The 25,262-nt window shown below is 39.4% G+C and overlaps 1 protein-coding gene across 1 annotated transcript in view; it reads left to right on the forward strand.

The window, feature by feature from the left end:
• The window catches only part of NAA35 (N-alpha-acetyltransferase 35, NatC auxiliary subunit), a gene marked incomplete in the record, with an annotated part of 1,521,359 nt that extends 1,498,928 nt beyond the window's left edge, over positions 1–22,431 (forward strand). Inside the window, 1 exon segment of the mRNA XM_044060897.1 lies at positions 22,191–22,431. Coding sequence (XP_043916832.1) covers positions 22,191–22,250 — 60 coding nt within the window.
• Positions 22,432–25,262: the final 2,831 nt, after the last annotated feature.

The following is a 25,262-nucleotide window of genomic DNA, read 5'->3' on the forward strand; positions in this document are numbered from 1 at the left end:
AGGAGATGTTCATAATCGAACTGAATTGCGTGAAATATCTTGGATAATTAACATGAGAGCAAATCGCCCTCCTGGACTAAATACCATGGTTCCATTGAAACCTGTATTGAAAACAAGAAGAAATACTATCAAAACTCAGTATCATTAGACTTATTTACTTATTAGTAATCATATAGCTAGATTCAAGATTGATATAATACTATTTTACACATATATATTTTTAAGTTGATTGTTTATTTTGCTTTATAAATTATACATAGTGGATTCACATTTTTATATTTTATATCCTAGTTAGGGTTTTGCACAATTTATAGGTATGACTATATATATTCCTTTATTTTGACAAGGGAAGTCCATTAGACTAGAGCATTTCATTCCACTGAGGATGTGCACATGTGTGCACCGCAGTGATAACTTAATTTAATTTTATTTAATAAGGTTAAAAGTTCTAAAATTTAAACTTAAAGTGAGTAGGAATGTTGTTCTTTATATTTGAGATTTCTATAGAATAAAGGACACTTTGTACTGCACATAGTGGAAAGAAATTAGAAATTTAACGTGTAGCTGTGGATCTCCATGTTAGCGGAAGAAGGGTTGACATGGTGACCATGTTTTTTGATCGCGCTAGTTATCATTTAGTAATTTAGTAGATATTGATAAAGAATTGTTTCACATACTTGAAGTAATACATTAGATAAAAGTGATTACTCACTTAAAATAGGCTTACAAAAGTTAAACGAAGAATGCTTCTGAGAAAAACTAATACTATACTTTAACCACTGGATGGCAGCAAAGTGGAAGCAAGGAAATAAAGGAAAATAAAACCTATTGGTATGACACACTTGGTAATTACAACCAGTAATAAATCAGATGGAATACTGTGTATTAGCATATTGCTGACATATGATGGGCCAATACTAGCTATTCTAACCAGAAGCAAAGTGCCAATGACTGGCGATATGAGACTCTCTACCAATAGAGACGGATTAAAAAGTTAGCATACTAGCATAATTTTGGCGCCATTTTAGATTGTAGCCATAGGCTACTTAACAATGAACAAGAAAGTCTATTGGATATTGCAATAATGAAAGCGAATGAATTGATATGATAGGCTAAGAAGTTAGTTAATTTTAAATCCTATTGGTTAGTTTTTGTATAAATATAAAGCATCATCATTAAAAGTTAACGATCTGAAGAAGGCTAAACAGCCGAAAGCGCTTATAGTTTTACATGTTTGGAATTTTACAAGCTGTTTTTATTATATATTTTTTTCTATTAAACCTGTTTGCTATCCGATACAAGACTTTATCGTGGTGGAATTTTTGCTGTGCTGTGGTGGAATACCAGAGGTTTCTTCTTACGTAGATCCTTAGGATTGGCTGCATCCAAGCAAACAGTTTCTTCTTATATTTCTAAAGCTATTTCTTTTTTCAAATTCTTTTCATGGTAAGAGCCTTTTTTCTTCTGTTAAGTCTCATTTTACTAGAGCTGTGGCTTCTTCTGGTGCTTTTTTCAAAGGTTTGGATACTAACTTTATTCTTTTGGTAGATACCTGGGCTTCTGTGCATACGTTTAGCAAGCACTACAAGTTGGATGGAATTTCTAGAGCTAGAGCTAGTTTTGCTAGGGCCATCCTTCATGGGTTCCTAGAGAGCTCTGCTGGTCCTTCCTCCTCCCTCTCTTCTTCCTGAGCTTTGACACTGTCCCTATTGTAATGAATACTGCAACAGTGAAATGGAAGGACTTTAATACAGTTATGTAAAATCTTACCATAAAGGTAGATGGCCTCTATACTGTGGTAGTATTCACTCCCTCTCTCTGCCCCCTGGTCCGTTTCTCTTCTGGATGTACCGATTACCTCTCTGCTCCTTGGACTAGCTTTCCTACTGGGGTTACTAGTTCTGAGGATGGTACATCTGGACATCACCTTTATGCCCTACACTATGTGAGGAGCTTGTGTGTGATGTATAGCATACCTTAAAGCAACATAAAGGCTTTGGTATACTGGCCGGACATCGGGCGCACTTGGCTGGGGATCCCTATTGTAATGAATACTGCAACAGTGAAGAAAAGAACATCTACCATTATGGTAAGATTTTACACAACTGCACTTTCATTTTTAAATCTAAGCTTTACATGGCTCATATTGCCAGTAAGGGGATCCTTTTTGCTACAGGGAAAAACAAGTTTTCTCTTGTCTGCTACTTACCTAGTTTTGTGACATTCCTGCAAAAGTTCACTGAATTTTTTGTTGACTTTGTTTTATGTCATTGCAATCTTTTCTTTCCTTATGACTTAAGTCAGTATCTCTGATTCAGGAATTATTACGTATTATGGTAACGTTTTGGATTTTTTCTGGTTATTTCCTATGCAACAAAAAGATAAAGGCATATGGTAGACTTCATATTCATATTTGTTGTTGTGACCTTTGGTGGTGCAACAGTGGTCTGACCTCTTCCAGATGCACTTTTCACTGAAGCTTTTTAATTTAGTATCATTGTTCCTGAGTTTATGGATTATCATACTTTTTGTAAAGATCTAGCAATTAACACAGAAGATTAAAGCTATGAACTGTTAATAACCTACTTCCTGTAGTCCAGGGTTTGATTCCATTAGCCTCCATTTGCCTAATGTGTGGCTCTGAGAAAGTCAGTTAACCAGACAGTGCTGCTGGTTTGCCACTGAATAGGGACAATTTTGTCCATTAAATTTACTTGGTTAACAAATCTATACACTTAAGTAAGAAAACAAAATTATAATTTTCTTGTTTCCTTCAGCATTCCACCCATTCCTCCTCCAGGTGATCACTGTTAAAATCTTGATCAGTTAGTTTCTGATTACAGTAGGCCACAGTCCTCTGCTAGCCCCAAGCGATGTATGTATCATTCTGCTTAAGGCAGTTGAACCAAAGTTTGATTTTTTTTAACGTGTCTGATTTACTCCATGCCTGCCAGCCGTTAAGCCTTCCCCTATGGAACACAGTTCATTTGATTCCTTACTCAGAAATTTTACCCAAGATCAGGAGAAAAGCTACCTGGAGGGGGCTGTAACTCAGTTAGCTGTTAGTGTGTTTGATGCCATTGTAGGCATCATGGGACTAAGGGCATTCTAGTTCCCTAACCCCACTGCTGACTGGATGGATGTGTGCTGTGCCTCACCATGGTAACCCACAATGCCTTCCCCATGACAGTGCATGCTTCTACACACCCAAATTGAAGGCTATCAGTAGGCAGTGGCTTGATCAAAGCATCCATCCCAAACATGTGTTTACATCTCCTTCCTTGCTGTGAGGAATTGTGTATCCCTTCCTCCATCCCCTTGAGAGGGGGTACCCTGTTGTCCACTCCATCAGGATTCTGAGCCAGTTATCGAATGAGCCATAATTTGACTTTGCACAGCATTCCTTATGACAGACTGGTCAGATATTGGAATATCATTAGAGAAGCTTGAGTCTTTGGAGTAGCAGATTTGATCTGGAGGAGTATTATGCTGTCTGCCAGACTGATATTTCCCATATCAAAATATCTTTTTTCTTATAGTGAGCTAATTTGTTTCATATCAACAAGCCATGCTTTTTCAACTGTTGAGTGAGCTTTGCAGCCTGACTTTAACTTCACATCATTGTGAGATGGCTATTGATTTCATCACCAACAAGATTGCTACTAAAAGAATGGCACTTCCTCTTCCTGACACCATTGGCCACAAATTTTCTTAAGTGTTTACAAGCATTACACTGTGTTTACAATTGCCAGTTAATAACCAAGTTGTGGTGTTTTATGATGACTGGGTTTTACATGTTTATTGAAAGAGGGCTTTATGATTTCTGTCTTCAGAAAACCTTCTTTGGATCAGAGTATCATTGTTAATGTTTAGCTTGTCTCTGTCCTCCTTTTTAGTAAAGTTATTGAGAGTCATTTGGGCCCAGCTTAAATCACTTTTGACAGTCACTAAGCTTATGGACCATTATTAGTCTTGCTTTTGCACTTGTCATAGTATTAAGACTGAAATTATTTGGATAGTGAATGATCTCCATATGAGTAAAGATCAGTGTTTTAATTCCTCACTGGTCCTGTCTTGTTTTTTTTCTGCCTTCCCACATCCAAAAGGCCATGCATGGTTACTCCGACTGCCTCCATCTTGTTGGACCTTTCATTATGTGGGTGTGGGGGATAGGCATCTCTGTTTAGGTAAAAGCCCTGATAGCCATTTGTTACTTCCTGGGAAGCCTTATCACTCTATCCATTTTACTGACTGCAAGAGTTAATTGGATGGGATCAGACGAGCTATCTAATAGTCCGTCAGACTTGCACTGGGTGCCTGGTTACCCCCCCCCCACACCCAACACACACCTATTGATGTTCATCGTGTTTCACTGTTGCAGTCATTACACTTGGGTTATCCTGCTGGCAGGCTACCCGCAGTCAGCCTGAATTCCAAAGTCCTGGTCCAGCGTCGGTTACTGTCGCCTCTTCCCTGACGTCAGTGCGCCAGGGGTATATAAGATGCAGCCGACGCCATTTTCTCCAGTCTTTCTTGCCGAGCGGTACTCGAAGCAAAAGCAGTTCGCAAGTGCCGGTCGGCCGACTCCTGAGATTTTCGAATTTGAATTTCAGATCCGAAGTCTTCAATAAAGCTAAGTACCCCGTTGGGAAAATGTTTTTCTTGCTCCAGACCGATGTCAGTAAAAGTTAACAATTGTGTTTCTTGCAGGAAGCAAATACCTCATAAGGATTTTCATTCTTACTGTATTCCTTGCCTAGGCCCTGACCACGACATTGCTAGTTGTCGGTTTTGTGCTAGATTCAACCAACGCACTATTAAGCGTCGGTTCGATTTTGCATTACATTACTTTGGCCGAAGGTTTAACTATATCATGCCATCGGAAAAAACGATGACCGGAGTCCATAAAAAACGCAAGGACAAAGAAAAAGACAGGCATCCGAGGTCCAAAACAGATGACGAAGCCTCTTCTAGGCCAGTCGCCGGTTTTCAGTGTGGTGCTTTCGCAGCCCCTGACACCCGCTACCTCAGAACCACAGGCCGCCTCTGACTCCCACATGGAGATAGGTAGGCCTCTGGAAACTCAAGGTATTGGGCCTACAGAAACAATTCCCTCAGATGGGTCAGGAGCCGCTGAGCAGGCATCAGCTTCTGAGGGTGTTTTCAGACCTACACAGCTTACTATCAAGACCTCTTCAACAGCCAAGGCAAAGTCTAAAACACCTTTAAAGACAAAGAAACAAGTACAGTATTCTCCTGGACAGTCATCCATGCCAAAGTAACAGATGCTCATAATGGCCGAGGACCTAATTACTTTGATCAGGGGATCCCATCCCCCTCCTGATAAAAGGCCTAGGCAATACACTGACTATGACTCCTCTGACCAGGTTTCTATTTCTTCTGACTCCTCTTCAGAACAGGGATATTCTCTCCCTCCCTATTAGGACTCTGGTGCTGAAGAATCTATCCCTTCATCCTCTCCTCCTGAGGACTACTCTTTTGGGGAAACCCTGCACACCATGAGGGAACATTTCCATTGGGAGAGCCAGGATTATTCAGAATCCAAGAAAAGGCTCAGAGACTTTCTTTTATTGCCTCAGCACAGGCCTCTTGCTATTCCCTCTGTACTAGATATTGTTGATGATGTTTTTTCTGAATCCAGTTTGACTCCTGATTCTTTACCCCCTACACCAGTAAAGCCAGATAGGTACTACAGGGTTCCAGATTCTCATAAATTTCTTTATAATAACCCTGTTGCTGATCCAGAAACTATTTCTCAGGGTCCCAAAGGGGTCAAGGCTTCCACTGCAAAAAACCCTGTTCCCTCTGATACGGATTCTAGTGCACTGGACAGATGGGGGGAAAAAGTTTACACCTCTGCTACTTTAGCTGTAAGGGCTTTAAACTGCCAGTGTCACATGCTTAAATATCAACAATACCTAATGTCTTTGCTAAAACAGAAAGTGCTTACAAGCTCTGAATGTCCTGAGAACACGGAAATGCAGGATTTATTGCATCCAGCTGAACAAATGGGAAAGCATACTTTGCAATGTGGTTTTGATTCATTAGAGGCATCTTGCAGAGCCGCAGTTACAGGTTCTGTCATTCGAAGGCATACTTGGTTAAAAGAACAGAGTTTACCTGATCATGTTAAAGCAAAATTATTGGATGCTCCATTACAGCATGATAATTTGTTTGGTGTTAAGGCAGAAGAGGTGTTAAAGAAAATGGAGCATAAAGCAAAGTCAATGCAGACAGTAAAGGATTTCTTACAGGTTCAGCCACCTAGATTTAGCAGGAACTGGCCTTCTAAAAATTGGTCCTTTTCAGTGTCAGACAGGCCACAAAGAGGCAGATCTCAGCCCCAAGGCTCATAGAGACCTAAACAATGGGGTGCTTCAGCCCCCAAAGGCAGAGAAGACAAATCACAACCTTATAGGAAACAGTCCCAATGATTTTCCTCTGCAAATGCCAAGCACTTACCTTTTAGCAAGCACCCTTAGGGGGAAAACTAGCACTTTTCTCACAAAATTGGCACATGATCACCCAGGACAAATGGGTACTGAATATTGTTTCTCAGGGTTACAGGTTCCACTTTCACACCCTACCAAGGTCAAAAGGTATGCCAGACCTGCCACAAAATCAATGGACAGAGGCACAAAAACAAATTTCTGCTCTCATGGACATGAGGGCTATTCAAAAAGTACCAGAGCAAGAACAGGGGCAAGGTTTTACTCGAGACTTTTCTTGGTACCCAGAAAGGACAAAGCCTAGAGACCAATACTGGACCTGTCTATTCTAAATACTTTCCTGGATGTTCCAAAATTCAAAATGTTGACACTGCAGCAACTTCTACCCATGCTGGGCAAGAAGGCTTGGCTAGTTACTTTGGACCTCAAAGAGGCATACCTGCATGTCCCAATCAGACAGTCTTGCAGAAGATACCTCAGATTCATAGCTGGCTCAATGCATTACCAGTTCTCTGCACTGCCCTTTGGCTTATCTACTGTGCCCGTGGTCTTCACAAAATGCTTGGCACCAGTAATTGCATTTTGCAGACAAAAAGGAATTCAAATATATCCCTACTTGGATGACTGCCTTATTCAAGCAGAGAGCAAAAACATTCTACTAAAGCATCTGGTGTTTGTAAAAAGATTACTAATTTGCCTAGGGTACACAGTAAACGAAAAGAAATCAAAACTAGTGCCCTCTCAAGAGATAATATTCTTGGGTGCAAGCTTAAATACAACTGCCCAGATGGCTTATCTCACGCCAGACAAGCAAAGGCAACTGACTCATTACTTTCAAATGATGGCAACAAAGACCCAGCTACCTGCAAGAAAAATTCTGCAGGCTTTGGGCTTCATGGCATCCTGCATCCTGCTAATTCCATATGCAAGACTGCATATGAGGAAGCTACAATGGTATCTAAAAAGTGTTTGGACTCAACATTGCCACAGCCTGGAAACAATAATAACTCTTATTCCCTGCCTGCAACAGGAGTTTCGATGGTGGGCACTGGCCTGTCACCACAACAAGGGACGGCCTTTCACTTTACCCACAGCCAGGCAGACACTAACAGATGCATCGGATTATGCCTGGGGGGCACACATGGCAGGAAAATGTATTCAGGGCACATGGCCCACGGACCAAATGCATCTTCATATCAACCAAAAAGAGATGCTAGCTGTACAGAATGCCCTGACAGCCTTCAAGGATCTACTACATCCAGGACAACTATTGCTAAAGATGGACAATACTACAGTTATGTGGTACATGAACAAGCAAGGGGGCACACATTCCTACCCCCTCTGCAGGCAAGCCATGACTTTGTGGAACACAGCACTGACCTATCAAGTACATCTGCAGGCACAATTCCTGCCAGGAAAGAAAAATACTCTGGCAGACGAACTAAGCAGAAACCTCATGGACCCTCATGAGTGGAAACTAGATCCACAGGTCTTCAGCCTGATAACAAGGAAATGGGGATGCCCAGACATAGATCTTTTTGCCTCCCCTCACAACTGCCAACTTCAGAGATTCTTCACTCACAAGCATGGAAAGTGGATGCTCTATCATTCAGCTGGAAAACCCTAACAGTTTATACCTTTCCACCACTGCCTCTCCTTCCCAAGGTACTCCTAAAAGTCAGACAAGAGAAGCCAAAAATGATTCTGATTGCCCCAGACTGGCCACGCCAGCACTGGTACCCAATCCTAAAGAGCTTGTCTCAAGGCCCAGCCTGGACTTTACCTCAAATTCCTCATCTTCTGACTCAACAAAACAATCAGATCCTGCACAGCCAACTCAAAACCTTAAATCTGGCTGCATGGCAAATAATATAGCCACTCAGAACACACCTCTCTCTCTAAAGCTGTTATGGATGTCATTGTGGAAGCCAGGAGGCCCAGCATGAGGAAATCTTATGCAGAAAAATGGAAGAGATTCTGTGCTTGGAACCAGGCACAAGGACTTGAACCACTTGTTCCAAATATTCCTCAAATTTTACAATACCTAACTGAGATGCTGGACAAAGGCCTATCCTTCTCATCAATTAAGATCCATGCCTCTGCCATTTCAGCTCATTACAATACGGAACCTCCTATTTTCTCACATCCACTGCTAAGACAGTACCTCAGAGGGGCAAAAAACATAAGACCCCCAAGGAGAGCACCGATACCTACATGGGACCTCAACTTTGTCTTGGAAAAGCTCACACTGCCTCCTTTTGAGCCAGCCAATACAGCTGATATAAAATTTTTATCATGGAAAACTGCTCTGCTCCTAGCAATAACTTCAGCAAGAAGAGTCTCAGAGTTACAGGCATTAATGGCAGTGGAACCTTTTATCATTTTTCATCCGGACAGGGTTTCTCTAAGGACAAACCCAACATTTATGCCAAAGGTAATATCCAGTGTGGCTCTTAACCAATCCATTCATTTGCCAACATTTTATCCAAATCCCCAGAATAAAGGGGAGAGACTTCTGCACTCTTTGGACATACACAGGCAGCTACGCTTCTACTTGGACAAAACAAAAGCTTTCAGAAAAACTGAGCAACTGTTTGTAGTATATGCTGCAGGATCACAAGGAAAGGCTATCTCAAAGCAGACTATTTCAAAATGGATAGGACACTGCATTCGTTTCTGCTATGCACAGCATGGCAAGTCAGTGCCTAAGCATATTAGGCCACATTCTACCAGGGCAGCAGCCACTTCAGCAGCCTTTCTCAGAAAAGTACCAACAAAGGAAATTTTGGAGGCTGCAACTTGGAGTTCAGTGCACACTTTTACCAAGCATTATCACTTACCTCTTCCAGACAAGGCTTTGCACTGCAGTTCTGCAGGGCCTCATAGCCACTCCTAATCATATTTAGACCCAGCCGCCCTACCTCAGCTTTGGGATTCAACCCAAGTGTAATGACTGCAACAGTGAAACACGATGAACATAGTACAGTTGTGTACCTACCATAAATGTAGATGTTCGAGTGTATTCACTATTGCAGTCCGGGTTACCCACCCTCCGTCCCCCTTTCTTTGCTGGGACTTATCTATACTTCCCTATCCTATACAACCTATGTGGTGTATTTGCTTGTAGATGAAGTTATTGTTTTATTTTACTGTATGTTTTTATAAGCAATATGTATTGCCTGCCTTCTTGGGGGCACCTGACATCTGGGGCAAGAAAAACTGAAGAAAATGGCGTCGGCTGCATCTTCTATACCCCTGGTGCACTGACATCAGGGAAGGGGCGACAGCAACTGACGCCAGACCAGGACTTTGGAATTCAGGCCGACTTCGGGTAGCCTGCCAGCAGGATAACCCAAGTGTAATGACTACAACAGTGAATACACTCGAACATCTACATTTGTGGTAGGTACACAACTGTACTTTCCCTGACTTAACTGGGAATTCCCAGCCCAGTAGAGAATGAACCAACATGGCCAATGCACATGGATGATACTCCCATTTACCTGTTTGTCATCAGTGCATTGAATTTGGTAGCCCTTCTTCCCCAAGCATTTGCATTGGCTACTCAAACTTATATGCCCCTCTTCAGTCCTTAAGATGTCTGTTTAATTCAAAACAAGTCATCAGTTCTGTAGTTAAGACTTCATCTCTCCACACCACAGGGATGGGATCTCTGGTTGGCTTTTGGCACTACAGTTCTTGGTGTCTTTATTGAAAAATTAGTTAATTGCTCTGATATTTCATTGATTGGTTTTACATGGTTTCCCTCGTACCCTTCTGGTCATACACAGGGGGACGATTTTGAGTGTTAAATCATAATGTTATCCTCTGGAGTGGAAACGGTGCAGTGTTCTGTATGGGATTCATTACTTTTCATTATTTTTTTAAACACCTTTATTGAATTATCACTTAAGACATAAGCAAACATATATCTGTATAAAAGAAAACAAAACATATTAACCTGTTCCTAATTGCAAGCATTATACATCACATGTTTTTCTACAATTAACATTAATCTAGCATTGCATAAGTTGTTCAGTTCCTACTTTCCCTTAAATCTCACACGACATCCAAAACATTATTCTGCAGGTACTGGTCCCACAATTTCCATTTTTATATAATTTGTCCCTACCCTTTTCTAAAAGTCCCACTTCCAGTTTTTTTTCTTTTTAAATCTTTGTTCCAATAGTACTTCAAATACGGTAGGTTTAGACTTTCATGTATGTTTTCTAGTAATTGCTTTTTTGGCAGCCACCAGAATTAAACTTAGCAAGGCTTTCCTTAGTTATGTCAAGAATCTGCATAATAATAGTAGCTGACTCCAAATTTGACTACCGGGCAGTTACAAGTGGAGTCCCACAAGGATCGGTTCTGGGTCCTCTCCTGTTTGGTATCTACTTCTCTGAAGTTCAAGCCAACACCAAGGGACTCTGGTTAACCAAATTTGCGGATGACTGCAGACTGGAAGCTGTTATTGATTCTCAAGCTGATGTGGACATCCTACAAAAATGCCTAACTGACACAAACGACTGGTGCCAAAACCATGGCCTTAGGCTCAACGCCAAAAAATGCATAGTCATTCCCTTTGGAAAAACACGGTTGTTTGCCCACAAACTATCGTATCGAAGGTAACCCACTTATCTCTGAATGTGTTAAGGGATCTAGGGACACAGGTAGATAGCAACCTCTCCTTCGACAACCACATCGCCACTGTAGTTAGGAAGCCCTTCTACGTGGCACATCTCGTCATAAAAGGTTTCTCATCCAGGAATAAAGAAGTCATTATCACTCTCTACTTGTCCCTCATCAGACCCATTTTAGAGTACAATGCCCCATTTGGCATGTACCTCACTAGACACCTCCAACAACTGGAGAGGCTACAGAAGTTCCTCAGCAAGAGGATCTTGGGACTCAAACACGTGCCCTATGCAGATAGGCTTAAAAAAAATCAAACTTTACTCCGTCTCATATCGCCTACTTAGAGGCGATCTCTGCTTGACATACAGAGCCATGTCTGACCCAGTTTTGCTAGACATGCTTCATCTGAAAAAATCCCAATCCCTCCGTGCTACTCACTCCAAAGACCTCATCCTTATCACCACATTAAACAGAACCTGCTGGAGGGATAGATTCCTAACCCAGAGACTTCCAATACTCTGGAATAAACTCCCCATTCACATCAAGCAGAGTACCTCACTAGCCCTCTTCAAGAGAAATCTTGACGAGTGGATGGGAAATAGGAAATTCACCCCAGAGATCATTTCAGTTGCATTGCTAGATAGGAGCACAGGGAACTATCGTCTGGTAAGCCAGATGACTGGGAACACTATTGGGCTAGGCTTGCATTGGTCCCAGGCCCATTAGCCTAGTACTTACCTATAAACCTATGATCCTAAGGCCTTACTATGACTAGGCAATTCAGATCTGTAACCCAGCTAAAAAAAATCATTTACTTGGTTGCACTCTTTTGCTCATCCAATATTTCTGACAGAGTACTCTGTAGGGAATTTTTGAAGTCTGCCTACTCATTACACTCCCAAAGCATATATTCCTCATACCTCCCAACCATACCGATTTATTCGTTTTTACCGAGTTTTGGGGTCCAGATGAAAGGGTGTCACGATTCCCGAGTGGCACCCCTTCATTTCCGATTTATTTCCCTTTTGATTGTAATTTTTCACGCCGTTGGTGCTGATGTTATCACGTGCGCGATGACGTCAGTGCCATCAGGGCTACCAGCCAGTCGGAATTGAGCTGAGGAAGCTCACATCATTTCCGGCTGGCCGCAAATGAAAGCAGGATGTTTAGACAGGTATTATGGAGTATATGCGAGAAGCTTTATGGAATCACCAGTGCGAGAAGCTTTATGGAATCACCAGTAAGATTCGAATGCGGGCGGGAATAGAGTTTGGATATATGCTATGCAAGCTGGAATCAGAACAGAGAAGAGTTTGGATATATGCGAGCTGTGTTTGGCCGCGAATGTGAGAGCTTAACGGCTCTTTTATTTGAAGTAAGGTACGGAGAGAGCTATTTGCAGTAAGGTGTGTGTGTGTGTGTGTGTGTGTGTGTGTGTGTGTGTGTGTGTATATACAATGTCTTGAACTTCCTCAGACCACTCTACTTATTTGGAAACAATCAGATAGGTAGATAGAAAGATAGAGACAGGCAGACAGATTGATATTTAGATAGAGAGAGAAATGCTGATGTATATTTCCTTCCAGTTTTCTAGTGTACCCTACTAAAAATGGACAAACTTCAGATGAACATTTCCTGAATAAAATAACTGAATAATGAAAAGAAATGCATAAATAAGTAGCTGTTTTGCAGTCTTCTTGTTATTGAATGAACTAAAGCTTATTTAAAGCAGATAGTATTCTTGTATGAAACATAAAATTAAAAAAATGAATATTAAGGATGCATCTCCTTTACTGTTCCACCTATTTGAATACCATACACACACAATGTAGTATTTTCGGTACAGAGTGCTAACTATAATACCCATGGTCCTTATGTTTAAATTTTGTTTACAGGGTAGCAGGACACCAGTTATATACAGTTAGGAGATCACAAATCTTAATAATATAATTTATAGTTCGTGCTTGTACATAACTTCATCACTGCAGTATAAACATACCCATCATTACTGTATAAAGGCACCCCTTACATGAAACATTACTTGGAAAATTGTAGCACACATGTTACTTTGACCCATGCAATGAGTAATTTATATATTTTGTTTATTCTTTATTGACCAGGTAACTCCCATTAAGTTAGTGGCTTCTTTTCAGGGGAGACCCAAACTGGTATTAATCCTATGTAGGAGATGTTTGGCCAGGGCATCAGAGAACTTCTATTTATTTGTTTATTTATTCCATTTGTTGACTGTAGTGGTCTGATTAGGTAATTACCTCTTTTCAGCTGAGTCACCGGGAGAAAAATACAAGAGAGTGAATGAGAATAGCATAGTAAACAGCAATTAGCATTAACAACTTTCGGGAAACTACCCTTTCTGATAGATGCCTGGAATCTTTTACATCGATCAGAGCTACCATGGTTTGATATTTCTATTGACTCTTGTGTTACAGTTTTCAAGACTGTCAGGATTTGTTCTACAGATATATATATTTTTGTACCTCACCTCTATTTCCTCCAATTTACATTTCTGCGACACTTTCAGTTCACTACCAGGCTTGTGTGCATGCATCCATGAATGGATCTTGTGTTTGAAGATTGCCTTGCCTTGCAAACATAAGAAAGGTCAACCTTACATTAGTTCCTTGCTGACAGCTGGCTTGTCTGGTTTTCTGTGTGTGTGTGTGTGTGTGTGTGTGTGTTTTGGGAGTTGTTTTACATCAGTGAGGAAGCACACAGGTCACAAGAAGAGAAGCAGGAAAGAGTAGAAGAACAAATTAAAGGGAAAGTGTGTGAATATGTAAAATATTAATTTAACTTCTTGCAGTAAGTCTTGAACTTCCATGTGGCAAGACTCCACCTGGTGCATTATGTTTAATAAAGTTCTGTGTTGCACAGCAAACACAACTCCTCTGTGCTGCAGTTTGCTATATCATTATTCAAAGCCTCATATGACTTGCTAGTTGTGGAAAGGCTAACAACCGAGATGAGTTTGTATATTTTTATTTATTGATTTAAATTTGTTTACTGGAGTAGTACACTTTTCTCAGTGGACCATTACCAGGCCTGTCCTGTTGTTAAAACAAAACAGTGAAAAACTACCCAAATTAAAACAGTGGTAAACAATTTGACAATGGCACAAATAGCACTATCGAGGAGAATGGCTACAATTTACAGTTTTGTAGTTTTCAAAAATACAATTGTAATGTACAGTTTTGTATTCAAGCAAATTAACAGTCATCGTACTGGCAAGTGAAGAAAGTGTGTCGTGCTAGATCATTATAAAGAAAACTGTTTTAGCATCGTAGAGGGAGAGAAGGTAATTAGGGTCACTGTCAGTAGAGAACTAATCTACTGTCCCTTTCCTCTTCTTTATGTCATTATGCAAGCTAATACCACAGCACTTGTGTACCTTAGACATGCTCTTCCCAGTTGACTATATTGCATTATATTAATTAAATCCCCGATATAACCGATGTCTATTAGTGTTGTGCATTGTGCTATAAAATGTAAAAATAAAATCCAAATAATCATTGTAGAAGTAAAGCAGTATGCACATTAGTGTTTATGGTAAATGGGGCAAAATAACCAGGTAATGGGACATTGCAATGGCTCTAGGGGAACTCTGGTGCCATATTTTGGTTGTCTGTTTTTCAGTTTGAGTTTGAAAGATGGTATCCCACAATTTCATTGGAGTGGGTGGAGTTGTGTAATTATGTATGCAAATATGTTAATCAGCGTACAGATTTGTACCCATTTTTCATGGGCCTTGTCCAGATTGTTGATGTTTCCAGGTTGAGAGGTATGATATTCCTAGTTACCTCTTTCTTCCCAGTCACACCTGCAACATTTACCATCTACCTGAGGAACAATTCTTTGGAGTCTGCTTGGGGTATAAAAATGCCAATGCAAACACCTTAAAGCAAAAACCTAAATCTTCTCGACTTTGTTGCATACTTGGGAGCCATCTATATGTTCTCCCATTGTTTCTTTGCGCATTGCTTATCCATCCTTTCTTCCCAATCTTATCTAACCTCCTCTGATTAATTCCAGTAGTTACTGTGCAATAGTTTATACCCCCTGCTAACTATCCCTTTTTTAACAACAGCTTCTGTTTTATATGCAACTAAAAGCTGTACGAGTGCAGGTCTTTCACTTAGGATTCCCATATCCCTTTTTCTTAGTCTAAACTGTGATGTCAATCCCTGATAGAGAAGACTGTCTCTAGCCTGTAGTCCAGATGTCTTCTTGGCCTTTTCCCATTCTATTACCTTTCCCATTCTAGCTGTTTGCTCCTAATAACTTTTTTCCTTTGCCAACTTTCTTCAGTAATTTCCTATTCAGTGTACTCCTAATTGCATTCCATATTGACAAAATCTTCTTTCTCAATTCTGAAGTTGGCTTAGTTCTTAGAATACTTTCTGCTACGCTGTAAATATAATATTCTGCAATGCTGTTATTCTCCTTAAGAATCTGCATCCAAAATCTCACATACTACTTATTTCTTGAATTTTCATCTTGTTTCATCATCATCTCTTTCCACTTTGAATTGTAGCTTTCTGATTGTGTTATGCATATAAGCCTTAACTGTGTAGCTTTAAAATATCCCTTCAGATCAGGTTATCCTAAACCACCTTGTTCTGTTAGAAGTGTCAACGTATCCCACTTGACCCCTTTCCCTCTTGGATAAATTCCTTCCAACACTTTATTAATTATTGCCCACAGTTTCCTTCTGGTTGATAAAAATATGCATGGCCTATATATAAAACCAAAGGGACTAAAAACATTTTCAGTTTTTGTATCTTGCTATTCATGTCTATAAACAAGTGCATCCAGTTTCCAAGTTTTTTGTATTGTCTTTTCTTTAGTCTCTTCTTACATAGAACAGAATCCTTTTTAATCCATACACCCTGCTACTTAATTTTGGGTCCCCATAAGTATGGGTACTGCTGGACCAGTTCTTGTGTGGGTACATAGTTTACAGCTATAGCCTTTGTTTTATCTTCATTAATTTTATATCCCAAAAAGACATGGAAGTGTCTCAAGATGTTCCATAACACTGAGATGTCCTTTTCTGGTTTTATCAGGTAGAACATATCATCTGCAAATACTGCCAGCTTTTCTTGATTACCATACCAGTTAAATCCTTAAATTTGAGTCCCTTATTTATTTGCCTGTGGCACTAAATATAACACAAATAAAGGGGACAAAGGACACTCCTGCCTGACCCTCCCACTTTAATTTTTGACTCCAGTCCCTCGTATGTCCTCCTTATTAACTTTATTATCATCTCAGGGAATGCAAATGCTTCCATTGCCCTACTCATAAAATCCCAGCTTTTACTCTGTCAAATGCTTTCTCTCCATCAAGACATACCATCAACAAAGGTATTTTCTTACACTCTGCTTCCGTCTGGATAATTATTGTTATATTAATGTTGTCAAATGTTTATTTCCCTTCCACAAAACCACATTGATCTATATCTGTCAGTGTTGGCAACACCCTTTGTCATTTCTATTTTTTAAACTTTTTATTAAATTTTTAAAATATCAAACATGAACACTTATATAAAAAGAAACATAACAAAATCATAACTATGTTTACAGAGGCCCATAGCAAAATCCAGTGCATTAAACTAAGCCACTAAAACTTATCTAGCAAATAATTTAATTTTAGCTAAGACCTATAGTGTTGTGTAATGTTAGGTGTTTTCATTTTTATGGTTAAAAGTTCTTTTTTTTTCAAACATTTTAGCCAAGTCAACAAATTCAAGTAACAGAGTAGTTTTACATTTCCATTTTTTTTTTTGTAACTACTTTCATTGTTATGGTTAATACAGGCCAAAGAAGAGGCACTTGTAATATAAGGACAGAATCTGGGATTTCATATGACAATAGAGTGTAAAATGGTACCACCATTCTGGACTGAATTTAGAAATTTTACTCAAGCATTGTGGTTGGATAATTGTATTATAACTAATTCTTTGATCTTATTTAATGCTCCAATACCTTTGCCATTCTTTAAGCTATTATAGACGTAAGCACTTTATAGTCATGGTTTAAAATTGAAATGGGCCTATATGAAGCGTGGACTGATAGGTCTTTACCTTCCTTAGGTATTAGCTATTACAGCCACCACAGCTTTCTTCCAGGATATTAGTGTTTCCCCTCCTTTAAAATACTGTTAAAACCTTTAGATCTTTACCACTTTCTTACTTCCTACTTTATAAACTTCCACAGGAGTGCCATCTATTCCTGGAGACTTTCCTGAAGATGGATTGATTGTATGTTACCATTTTTATTTCATCTTCTCTATTTTATCTGTTAATTGTTGAGCCTTATCTGTTTCTAACCTTGGCATACTTAAATCTTCTATAAATATTTTCATTTGTGCTCTTTTTTGATATCCACAATTCTCAGCTTTATTTAAATTGTCATGTAATTTCTGAAATATCTGAAATACCTGTACAGGATCTCTGATTATTTTTGTTATAGGCTCCCTCTACAGGATCTCCTGTTGTTTTTCTTGTTACAGGCTCCCTAACTTTGACAACAACCCTTTCTACTTTCTGTTCCTAAGTTGTCATGCTTAAAGTTTTTGTACACTGGGATTATTATCAAAAAGCAGATGCTTAATAGCAGTCTTTCTAAACTCATGCATTTTATCCAGATACTCCCTTAGTGTCTCCTAGCAGTCTGCAGTCGTGCCTCTTCTTGTTCTTTGAGATTTCCCCTTATCTGCAGTACTTAACTTTTGTCAGTGCCTCTAAATTATTCCTGTTACTTCTTAACCATATTGTTTTCTTTTATTTCTGCCCTATTTTTAAAACTCCACTTTTATTTTATCTGACTCACTGGCTATAACTTCTGAAAATATTTCTGTCTTCCCTAATAACTCTCGAATAATTTCCACTACCTATGTCTTAATTTACTATTTTTTAACAGGTAGTTGGGGAAGTGCTAGTGTCTCAGTTTTACTTCATTATCCTTTTTTACTTTGGTTGTTACTGGCACATGATCTGAAGCTTTCAGTTAAATGCACATGTTCCTGTAAAATACAATTTCTGTCTAGTCTAGCCCGAGCTATTGTACCTTGGGGAATAATAATGTGAATTCTCTCCAAGTTTCTACAACTGAATTAATGTCTTCCATGCCAAATATTTCCATATATTTCTTCAGAAGTCTATCCTCTTTTGTTATATTTTCCCTTCTAGGTCCCCCAGATGCATCCTCACTGCTTCAAATCAAGTTCCATTCCCCATCTATAAGTAATATTCCCTTCTGAAAGCTGATTATTTCTCCTAAAATGTTTTTAAGCTCCATAGTGGCAGTTTTAGGTATAATATAAATGCATGCAAACATAATCTTCCTCCCTTGCCAGTAGCCCATTACTACCACAGATCTACCATTGTTATCCTTTTTTCCTATTCTATCACTATTGGAGCTCCTCTAGCAATTAGTATACATTCTTTTTTTGTCCCTCATATTCTGCTGAATATCCATCCTGAAATCATTTCTTTATCAAATTCACATACTCATTTCTTTCCAAATGTGTCTCATGTAGCATTGCTGTTTGTACTCTGCAGCTTGTGCTCCTACTTACACTAATTGCTGTCTATTGTTATCTTGTCTTTATTCTCTTCCTAGATGTGAAAAACAGCTGGTATGCATTCAGAAAACAACATAGTTTAGCCTTAAAAAAGTGCTCTGGCTTTTATTGCTTGCCACTGTAGTCAGCTTGTCTCCATGGAAACATAAGAACAAAATACACAACTGCCCTCAACTGTGGACTTTTCAACTCATACTAAACATTTACTTGCTTAATGAAAACTTTTCATTAGATTCAATGTTCTCTTATTTGCCTGCTTACACACAAACTTATTATTAGATTAAGTGATTAAGCCAAAGGCCTTAATCCAGAGATTCACCAGTGCAAAAGCAAGAGAAAAGAAGTCAGCTTTACATATATTGTAATTTATGCACTTTTACACCTCCTCCCCCACCTCAACAACCCAAGATTACAGCATATTAACTTGAACATGCTTTTGTCGAGCCTTTCTTCGCTTTTTTACATTGTAATGTCCCTGTTTTGTAAAACTAAAAAAGAAGGTGCTGGTTTACATTAGTATCTTTTATTAACATAAAAAAATAAATGACCATGCTTTGCTATATAACACACAATTTATATCATTTAATGTTTTATAGAAATATTGTTAAGAACAAAAACTGTTTTAGTTACTATTACTTTTTTCTTTCTTTTTTATTGTCCTTTCAAACATTAATGACATGAAGTGGGATATATGCTTTGCAGTCCCCGAGAAGTGTAACAGAGTCAGCAAAAGTGCAATCTTTCCACTTTTTATTGTAAAACCATATTTCACAAATATGATTAATGCTTTATTCTCTGTTGCCCAGCTACTTACTGCTACTGATTGTTGCAGCATATTATTTTCCTGAGGAGACTTCACTAGTTCCTTGCCCCAACTTGTATACTATTCAGAGTGTTAGTGTTGGTAGTTTTATCCATATATTGCTTATATCCATTGTACAAGAAAGAGCTTTTTTTTTTGTTCGTCCTTGAGACTTGGTGATGGTAGTTTTGAAGATATGGTTTTCAACATTTCTATTATGTGATTGTTTTCTTTGCCTCTGGAACTTAGCACCACTATGGCCTCATTCAACTCTTCCCTTAAATCATACTCATTAACTTGGCATCTGGTACAGCCCCTGTGAACTGTAATTTTTGGCCTTGAGTTGTCATTTTTTTTAATGTTTGTCTTTCATATCTAATGTCCACTTTATTTTTATTCTTATATTTTTTTACTTGCCATGCTTAGAGAGGAGGCAGTTATATAGATTTTAATTATTTTAAATGACATTTGCCTGCATACTGAACATACCTAGAAGATATGGAGTTCTAATTTACATAACCTTTATTTCATTTTATATCCCCTGTCCAAACAAGGAAGTGGATGGGGGTCAAAGAAACATAAAAAATTTTATGCTTTCTCACATAGCAGAGAAATATATCCACTTAGCAAATTCTTCCTCTTTGGAGTTTAAGGCTCAGTTTATAACTTTTTCTGATGATTCTTCTCATGCCATGCTTTTTTACTCTGTTTTCAATTTAGGATATACCGTAATTTCATGACATACCACACACACACACACACACACACACACACACACACACGTGTGAGTGCAAGGGGAAGAAGGGCAGGGAACAAAAGACAGTACTCTTAAACATGGGTACTCCATGGTAATGCTGCCGATTTGGGTTTTGGAAGCACTTTAGCTGAGCTTGTAATATCAGCTTTGCTGCCATCTGTTAACCTCTCAACTCTTGAGGAAAATATGATATATGGCATCCAGAGCTGTTGTCTTTTTTCCCTCCCATTAATTGCCCTTACACCATCTTCACTTCTACCATTAAGACAAAGTCATAGATATGATAACTATAAGAATCAGAGGAGGTTAGAAAGGATTGGGAAGAGAGATTGGCTAAGCAATTCACAAAGAAAGAATGGGAGGATATATGTATTGCTCCCAAATATGCAACAAAATCTAGAAGATTTAGGATTTTTGCTTGGAAATGTTTACAGAGATATTTTTATACCCCAAGTAGACTCCAGAGAATTTTTCCTCCAGTAGATATCAAATGTTAGAAGTGTGACGGGGAAGAAAGAGGTAATTGGGAACATGTTTTCTGTGAATGCAGTGAGTTGGCACACTTTAAGAATTCCCTGTGGGATGCATTGTCAGAGGTGCTGGATGGGCAGATTGGTGTGACGAGGGAGATGCTTTTTTTGAGCTATAGTACAGAATCGGAATTGCCTAGACATGGTAAGGCCTTGCTGTCTCTCATTATGGTTGCTGCCAAAAAAAAAGCAGTTACTAGAAAATGGAAATCAAAATGTAAACCAGATATATTAGAAGTAGTGAATGTAGTAACAAAGATAAAACAACTGGAATTGAGATCTTTAGGAAAAGGTAGGTGCAAACTACATAGGAAAAAATGGGAATTGTGGGAACAATACATACAGGGGAAAATGAGGTTTAAAAGAAGGCAAGACTTAAATGAACTTTTTAATGTTTGACTGAAAACAATTAGGTAGATTATGAGTGATGTATAATGTTTGCAACTGGGAGTGTGTCAGTATGATTTGTGATATAAAATGCTTGCAACTATGATTGTGTCCTTGTGGTTTGTTTTCATTTATATGAATGTATGATTGCTTATGCCGCAAGTGATGGTTTAATAAAGATGTTTATTGTTTTGAAAAAGGGGTAGAAATTGAATAATTTATCTAATGTTGTGTAGTGTATATGATGTATAGCAATATATGTGAAGTATAATGTTTCTTAATTTTAACTTGTTAATGCAGTCTGATTACTTTATGTAAATGTAAATGTGCCTATGTTACAAGTGATAAGTCAGTAAAGGTGTTTAAAAAAAACAAAAAACAAAAAAAAAAAACAAAGTCCTGAGTAAAGGATGTTTTAATTCCTCTCAGGTGCCACAGCAGTTATTCTGTCTTTCCTTTACATGGGTTCATCTCCATTGTATATATCTTGTTAGTGTTGTGATTCTCTTGTACCCCCTCTCATCACCAAACCATTTTCTCTTGAACCCGCAAGGCAAAATTTAGATGAGAGGAGGACATGTCTCTAGAGTGTCATGTCTCTTGACTGATGAAATCTGAAGTACTGCTCCTCCTCTGAGGACATTTTTGCCATTAAAGCTGTAAGCTGCTGAACTAGTAAAGCATTGCATCCCAAATTAATGAAGGGTAAATTTAGCTATACAACACCTGCAGTTAAGGTGAGTGTGTGATTTCGTATTTGTTATTGAATGTTACACATTTTGCCACCCTGTTTTAGAAAACCATATATAAAACAGTGTCGTGTATACCTGCATATTGCTGCAAATGTAAAAGAAATGTCTCACGTATATTTTGCTGTATCAAATGTAATCATTTTACAGAATGACTACTCTGTGATCATAGTCATGTTTTAGGAGAGAAATAGTCACTGTCTTTAGTTTGCTTTTTTATCAAGTGTTTTCTTTTTCTGTTAAACTTTTTAGGTCCCACCAGAATTTGATTTCACGGTACACAAATATTTTCCCATTGTGAAGCTTGTTTGAGACAAACTGAAAATGGACAAGAATACTGCTGTCTGTCTGCAAGATGCACCATATAAAATGTTTGCTTTGTTGCATCGTATAGTGGCAAGTGTTTTGGTTTTGTTCGATTTCTTTTTGTTGGACTATCTTACTGGAAATGTCAAAGCAGCCGAAATAAAGAGAAATGAACTCTTTTAAGACAGCTGGTGTCTTGTACACTAATTTCAGACTGTACAAGGGCAAGTTTCAACTTCAGTTGTATTTTTGTATTCAGTCACTTCATGGAAACCATTCATAACCATTCATCTGAAATGTTTTATGTCACCTTAATAATGTGTTATGTGGAATAATGAGAGGAGAATGATGTTCCTTCTGCAGCAGTCTTCATTTGTATTTAGTGGCAAAATTCTAATCTTGGCAGAAGAAAATTGTTCTTGGAGAAGACTAGCCCCCAAGGTGAAGTTGCGCACAAAAGGCTACCCACAGCATACCTCTCATCTTTAGACTTTATTATCCCCAGAGTTTGTCATTTAGAGAACATTTGATTCATCTATTGCTCACTACGTGTGGGAACCAATTCACTATTTGATGGCATTGACAATGATGAATCATTCTGTGTAAAGTTTATTATTAGGTTAATTTTAATAGTTGCTTACAGTACTTTTTTTTATTAATATTCAACAGCAGAATTGAGCAGCAGTTACCAAATATGGAATGGAGAGTAGTAAAAGCTTCATTATATAAACTACAACTGTGCTTGTAGCAGGAAGTACAGTATTGCTGGAAAAGCATGACTTCTGCTGATAGTTGTTGGACTGCAGTATATCTGAGTTCCCATCAAGTAGGGGGCGGTCTGTGCTGTTTCTGGTCAAGCACTGCAGTATTTAAAGTGTACTTTCCCAGTTCACTAGTACAGCAGGTAAGTTTTGTTTGTGTACATTGGTGTTCATGCCATGGTCCCGCTTTGCCTTATTCTAATGTATCTTTTTTTTATTTTTTTTTTCTAATAAACCATGAGGTTATTTCAACACTGTGTCACTCAGGAATACAGTATATTTTTTTAAGCTTCTTAATTTGGATCTAAGCTGACTCTCTTTAAGGTTTGATGCATTGGAACTTGTAATAAGGTACATTCAAGCTGGCAAGGCATTGCCTTCCTTATACAAGTGTTAAGCCCTTCCTTAACTGTTTTTTGTTTTTGCCAATGTATCTCTGACTTCAAACTCCCCCATCTCCCCCTTCTTCTGTCCCATGAGCCAGTGCACTGAGGGCACTTCTTTGTTACTCCTTGCCAGATGGGTTCCATCCCTCTGGATGATCTTGACCTCTCCACTGTCCAGTCTTACTGGCTGTAACTCCCCCCATGACCAGAGAGAGTTGAGTGAGGCCATAGGGGCCATTTTACTTTGGCCATGCTGGTGTTTTTCCTTTGGTCCTATCCCCAGCATACTAATGTGTATTTGTAAGATGGGCAGTCCATGAGGATTGGCATGAGTGGATGTTGCCATGCGCTTTGGAGCAGCCATGACTAACCAGCCTGCATGCCTAGTTTGGTGATCATTCTAAGCTCCAGTCTCCACAAGGGCTGTTTGATGAATGATCGTACTCCATCAGCACATACCACACCCCCCAAGATAGGCAGTCCCATCCTCCCTCCCAGCTCAGTCACCTGAGTTGCTTATTGGTCCTAGGTGTTAGGCCATTATTAGCAACAAAACTTTGGAATTATAACCTGTTGTTCTAATGCTGTCCACTTCATTCCATTAACCTGTGGGAATTCGGTTCTGATGCTTGGAACTGACTCACCACCTTCTTCTAGCGTGAGACTCCAGATTTGAGCTCCTCCTACCTACCCATAATGCCCCGCTCCCCCAGATCTTTTTTTGCTGTGCTTGGTGTTATCAGCGAGTTCCAGCTTGAGATTCTCCTTCAGCATTTTTTGGTGATTTTTTTTTCCATTTTTTTTGTGCTTCCTACTTGTGTTTTCTCATCTTTTGCCTTCCATTCCTATCTAGACTCCAGGTTCTGTCCGAAAGACTTCTTTTCTTTAAAAAAAAAAAAAAAGGGCTTTTCTTCTTCTTCCTTTTCTCACTGTTTTTTTCTCCATAGTTTAGCAAAAGCCATTAGGGTTTAAAAAGTGCACTTCCTGTAGGCAGAAGATTCCCTTATGTGACACCCACTTGGAAGTATGTGTACTGTTTGGGGCCTCTCCACCTGGATGCCCTGTGTGATATATACAGGACTTTTCACCCCCAGGCTCTGGTGGATAGGAGAAGCAAACTAATTTTAAAGGGGTTGCTTCCTCCTTCCACCACCTCGGGGGCTTCTTCCACATCAGGGGCTCAACTCCAGCTAAGAAGACCAAGGATTCCAAGGAGTCCAGGAGGCTTATAGTGGTAAGCTCATGAGGCAGTTCCTCGGGACACAGATCCAGGTGGGACTTGTGTCTGCCCTGTCCACTACCAGATCTGTGAGTTTCTCACCATTCCATCCAGTAGGTCTTTCTCCAATTCGTCCCCTGGTTTCAGAGTTTGTTGGTTCCATTGAGTCCCATTGCCAGGGTGTCAGAGCCGATAAGAGATTTCTCCTTTGCCTCCGACATTCTCCCTGACTTCCTCAGCTCTGGCAGCTTTGGTTCTGAGTATGTGTCTAGGAGCTGTAGCATTGAGATCGGTTCCGAGGGGTTGACTTTGACTGCAAAGGTTTCAGAGCCGTCTCTTCCCCTTGGGGCCTTGGCCTTTGACAGCTCAACTCTGACTCACCTCCTCTGAGCGAGAGGCCTGTTCTCTCCAGGAGGTGTCTAGCCCTGGTGGCTTTGGATCCAGTGAGACAGCTCCAGGTAGTTAGGAGTCCTTCTGTGGATATTGTGGAGAGGGTCCTGTCTGTTCCTAGGAGACCCTCAAGACTTACTGCAACAGAACTCCCCCATGCCCCACTCTGGAACTGTGCCTGAGACCTCTGAGCTACCACGTGGACAGCTGGTCCAGGAAAGCCTCCTCACTGTTCTCTCAGTGGATCCCCAAGCTTTTTCCA

This window comes from Protopterus annectens, chromosome 2.part0 (genome assembly GCF_019279795.1).
Source record: "Protopterus annectens isolate FY-2018-M chromosome 2.part0, PAN1.0, whole genome shotgun sequence".
Taxonomy (NCBI): Eukaryota; Metazoa; Chordata; order Ceratodontiformes; family Protopteridae; genus Protopterus; species Protopterus annectens.